At 62.7% G+C, this 5,014-nt stretch overlaps 1 protein-coding gene across 1 annotated transcript; it reads right to left on the bottom strand.

Annotated features, from left to right (window-relative positions):
- Positions 1-235: 235 nt before the first annotated feature.
- NXPH3 (neurexophilin 3) lies at positions 236-4,798 on the bottom strand. Its single transcript, XM_081028233.1, has 2 exons — positions 4,401-4,798; positions 236-2,002 (listed from the first exon to the last, which is right to left on the bottom strand). Exons 1-2 carry the CDS (start codon positions 4,452-4,454, stop codon positions 1,298-1,300), a joined length of 759 nt encoding a protein of 252 aa, XP_080884359.1. The 5' UTR covers positions 4,455-4,798; the 3' UTR covers positions 236-1,297.
- Positions 4,799-5,014: the final 216 nt, after the last annotated feature.

The raw sequence follows: 5,014 nt of genomic DNA on the forward strand, positions 1-5,014 counted from the left end.
GGCCATCCTACCTACCAGCTCTCTCCCGCAGCTGCGCCAAGCAGGGTGTTCACTGGGCCTTCCCAACAGCTGGGAAGGGGGTTGGGGAGGGAGCCCTGATGCCTCCAGTGAGCGTCAGCTCCCACAGCTGTTTGAACCTTGCAGCTCTGCTCTCCAGAAAATGTCCAGCCATCATCTGTGAAATGCTGGCTGGACCACGGGGCGCCTGGGGCCCTTTTCCCCAACAACTCAGAATCCAATGCCCCGGGAATGCTTTATTCCTTGCTCCAAGAACAAGATTCTGCGCACAGAAGTCGACAATCAGGTAATTTCACAAGACCTCCCCCCCCAACCCACAGACAGACACCACAGCACAAGTTCAGCACGCCCCCCATAGCCTGGCCTCCCCCAGCCCCACAGCCCAAGAGGGGAGGCAACATCTCCATCTGGGGGAGCCCCAGTCTGACAGGCGAGACTGACTATTGAAGCATGGCTTGCTGGACAAGGACGCTCCCACAGGGGCCAGCAGGGGTTGGGGTGGAGGAGGGACACGCGCACAGGCGGGCTTCCACCTATGGCCTCGGTGCTGGGAGAACAATGGTCACCGTCTGTCTCAGCTTAAGGAAGGGTGTCCCATGAGCATGGGAACGGGTGGGGGATCCACGGCAGGACAGGGAGTCTGGGAAAGGGGTGGCCTGGCTGGGGCACATGGGCTATTTGTCAAGACATTGAAGACTCCAAAGTCACCACTTCAGCCTCAAGCCGAGCTGGGTCCACAGTCCAGGTCCAAGGGCTCAGGGCTGCCCACTGAGCGGGGCGAGAGGGTTCCTGCTGCCTCGGCGCCCCAGTGCTGGCTCTCAGGAGGCCCCCTCTCAGCTATCCGTCTGTTGTTGCCTACTTGGTCTCAGCACTGAGGACACAGCCCCTCCTTGGTGCTGTCCTGTCAGGATGGCAGGGACACAGCCAAGGTTTTAGGCTCCTCTCCATGACTTTATTGGGGCCACGCTGGTCTGTCTGCCTCAGGGGCCTCCTTGGACGCAGCGTCTGCCTGTCGTTCAGTGGGGACGCCCTGTGAGGGTGCACAGAACCCACTCGTCCAGCGCCTGTCCTAGTCGCTCCACAACTGCAGGTTGGGGCCCGCACGCGGGACCCCTTCCCTGCCACTGGAGACTGGGCCCCAGCCCCACTTGGCATCTCCTCTGCCCCTGACTCCCTGCCTGAGGCCCCTCCCCTCCCCTGCCCAGTGTCCAGACAGATGACCCCGTGTGGGCAGGCCTGTCCTTCCAGCCCCAGCCCGGCCTCCGTGGCCTGCCCAGGGTCAGCCGGAGGGGTAGTAGGGAGTCCCGCTGTGGTAGTTGTAATCTGGGCACACCTTCTGGACCAGCCTATAGTCCGTGCTGTAGAAGGCTATGTAGACACAGACAACTTTGAAGGGCTGGGAGCAGCTCCAGGTGGCTGAGCTCTGAGCGTGGTCTCGGGAGCAGGTCTTGGCTGGGTCGTGGGTGCACAGCGAGGTCCGGCGGCCCCGTTCCACCTTCTCCCACTCCATTCGGCAGTTGAAGATTTTGGAGGCCTTGGCTTCAATGAAGATCTGCTGCTCCTGGTGGAACTCTACGGCTTTACTGGGGGGCACGAGGCTGATGGAGATGTTGCCCTGGCCCGTGGCATTGTGCCGGAAGTGGACGCTGAAGGTCCCGTTGCCGTGGTCCACAATCTTCCCCGTGACAAGCAGGTTCAGGGCAACCGTCTTGATGTTGGAGTAGAAGTCGCCCCAGCCAAAGATTTTCTTCACCTTGGCCGAAGGTGGAGGGCTGTGGTTTGGGCGATTGGGGGGCTGCCCAAGGACTCCCCATGCCTCTCCAGGTGGAGCCAGCAGCCCTAGGAGAGTAGAATTGGCCACGGGGCGGGCCTTGGGTGAGATGTGGCTCCGCTTTCGAGGCATCCGGGGGCGGGGCTGGCTGTCGTGGTCGTCATGCTCGGGGTCCTCTGAGCCAGGAGGACCCTCATCCTGGCCACAGATGACCTGTGGAGGGAGTGGGGAGGAGAGTGAGAGTCCTGTCCCCAGGGGACCCAGGAATTCTGCCCCATTGCTCGCCACCACCAGCATCATTCCTCTCCCACTGACTAGGGGTTGAGGGGCTCCTACATGCTTGCCAATTATGCTGAGGCTTGGGGGTACACTGCGGCTTTGTCATGGTCCCATCTCATGTTGTGACACTCAGGTCACACCCACTGTCTTGCCTCTGGCCACTATTTAAAGTCTAAAAGGATGGTCGGGAATTCAATCTAGTGGACCATGGTTCCAGAGTACATGGTCCCTGCTCCTAGGGAGCCCAAGTCTGATGGGGGAGGCCTGGCTCCTGATCCTCAGAAAGCCCCTGTCTGATGGCAGAAGCATATCCCTGTGCTGATATAGCCCCTAGACATAAGATAGGTAGAGTCCCTGCCTCCCTGAAATTCCAGGCTGGTAGGGGAAGCACAGTTTCTGCCTTCAAAGAGTCCCAAGTCAGATAGGGGAGCTCCATCCCTCTGCTGTGAAAGCCCCCAGTTTGATGGAGAGATACAGCCTCTGTCTTTTGGGACTTGCCAGTCTGCCAGATGAGACACTATCCTACCCTAAGACAGTTTCAACCTCAGAGGCAACGAGAACCAACAGACAATGGAATAAGAAAATGGAGCCCAGTGACATTCTGTCTCAAGTACAAATTCAGTTTAGTTTTTGGCAGCAGGACTAGGGGGAGACTTGGAGTGAATTCTACACCCAGGATGACCAAAGGAGTAGAAAGCCAAACACTCCCCCCAGGGACCACTGAGGATGCCAGGACATTACTTGCACTATGACGTACGTAGGAGGAGTTCTTTTTATTCCCATTTCACAGACGAGGACACCAGCACTCAGAGGTTACATCACTACAAGGCTGTCACATAGGGTCAGCCCTCCCACTCCACTGCACACTCCCGACCTCACAGAGCAGATGTGTCCTTTTATAGGAGTTTTATCCAAGCCCCATTGCCACCCTGGGTCTCCTGTAAGACTGCCAAGGCTCTGCTGGCTCAGCTCTGGCAACAAGCGACACCTGGGGAGGCTTCCTAGCAGCGCTGTGGGGAGGGCCAGAAGGACAGCCTGACTGAGCTCAAACACGGGACAGCTCTGGAGGGCATCAGGGAGCAGACAAGGTTTCAGAAGGGCAGCCGCCTGGTGTATGTCTGCTCAGCTTTTGATGAGAGTACTCGCCCGATGGTTGTCTATGATACCAGAACCAGGGCCACTGGCTCACAGCTGGGTGTCATCTAGATTTGCTGGCGTCCCCGGGGAGAGGATGGGGGCTGCCTGAGGGCCGGGCTTTGGAGAGCTTTAAAGGGGTTTAAGGTGTTGCCCCCTGTTCTGGCGCTGCCCATGCCTGTGGATGTGCACCCCTGCCAGGCCCCGGGGTGGGGTAGAAGGACAGCAGGAGGGGCCGCCCCTGGGGGCTGGGCTAAAGGCTGCAGACCTGGGTGCACTTGGCCCTGTGGGTCACAGCTGAATGGCTGGAGGATGGGGAGAAGGGCTGCAGCTGGGGTATGAGAAGGGAAGCGTTCTTTCACACAGTGAGTGGCAAAGGGCAGGTGGCAACGGGGATTATTATTGTGAGGAAAGGGCCCGATCCAAATGTGGGGCTGAAGATGAGCGTGGAGGGCCGCGAACGGCCGGCGCTGGGTCGGAGGGGAGTTAAGCCCTAGGCTGGGGCCTGGGGTGGGGTTTCCAGCGTCCTGGGCTGGCGTGCAGCCGCGAGCGGGGCACGGGGAGCGGGCTCTGGGCGCCTGGCTCAGCTGCCGCGAGCGCCCGGGGCGGGAGCCGCCTGCCCAGGTCCTGTGGGGCTCCGGCTGCGCGCGGCCGGGAGAGCAGAGGAAAACAACAGGCGGGGAGGAGGCCCGCCGGAGGGAGCGGGAGCGAGGGACGCGGGGTCCGCCCCCCGCCAGGACCGGCTCCCCGCGCTGAGGGACCTGCAGCCCGGGGACGTCTGGGTCCCCGAGGTCAGGAAAACGTCTTCCTTACTGCACCCTCACGCCCCCCGACCTGGCCGGTCACCAGCTCCACAAACCACTCCCCCCCCACTCCCCCTGCGCGCGTCCGGGGAGCTGGGAAGGGGTCCACCCTTCGTGACCTGGCTGCCAGCCTTCTCCCCAGTGCTGGTCGCACCTCCAGCCACCAACGGCCGAGTGGGTGGGCCAGCCAAACACCGGCTCTCCGCCCCTATTAACCCTTTCTCTACTGTCTCCGGCCTCGGACCCGCCCTCTCCCCCAGTCTCCAGGCGTCCCCTCTCTCCCGGGGATGTTGGGGGGAAGGGAGAAAGTTTCTGGGCTCCGAAGCTTCCCGCGCTCTCCCCCAGTCCCCCGAGCCCCCGCCCTCCGAGCAGCTCCCCGCGCGCGGACCGCTCACCAGATACAGGCTGCCCTGCACTAGGAACGCGAAACAGCAGCGAGTCAGTTGCATCTTCCTTTGCTCTCGTGCCCCTTTCTCTCCTCTTTTCCTCTTGGGGTCCCAGGCCCCTGCCTCACCCCTGCTCTTTCAGGCGCGCTGTCCCATGCTCCAGTCGCCGGCGACTCGCGGCCCTCGCTTTTGCCAGCCACCCGGGACGGACCCCGCCCCCTTCGGTCCAGCTGTGCCGCCGCCGCCCCTTTCCCCAGGTCCAGCTGCGCGCGGCGCGGCCCTTTCTCGAGGTCCCAGATGTGCACCCCGAGCTCCTCGAAGGGTCCCAGTTGCGTGGCGGCTCTGCCGCTCCAGATCTGCGCTCAGCGCTCCCCTCGGTTACAGCGGCGCCGCTCTCGCCCAGATGTGCTGGGGACCAGCGCGCGCGCCCGTCGCTGGTGCCAATTCCCCAGACCAGACGGCCCCTCCCGCCCCGTCGCGGCGCGCCCCCTGGCGGACGCCCCTGGCCGCGCCGTGCTCGGCCGCGGCTCCCCACGCAGCACCCGCCAGACTGGAGCGCTCCTGGCGTCCAGTCGGCTCCCGCTTCCTCGTCCCTCCCACAGGCGGCGGCGGCAGCGGCGGTG

This window comes from Rhinolophus hipposideros (assembly GCF_964194185.1).
Source record: "Rhinolophus hipposideros genome assembly, chromosome: 20".
In the NCBI taxonomy this organism is placed as follows: domain Eukaryota; kingdom Metazoa; phylum Chordata; class Mammalia; order Chiroptera; family Rhinolophidae; genus Rhinolophus; species Rhinolophus hipposideros.

Bases quoted from the DNA above. Each gene is read 5' to 3' on its own strand.
- NXPH3 (XM_081028233.1), bottom strand. From the start codon at position 4,454: ATGCAACTGACTCGCTGCTGTTTCGCGTTCCTAGTGCAGGGCAGCCTG. The intron at 2,003-4,400 runs GTGAGCGGTCCG...CTCCCTCCACAG, and splicing joins TGCAGGGCAGCCTGTATCTG to GTCATCTGTGGCCAGGATGA.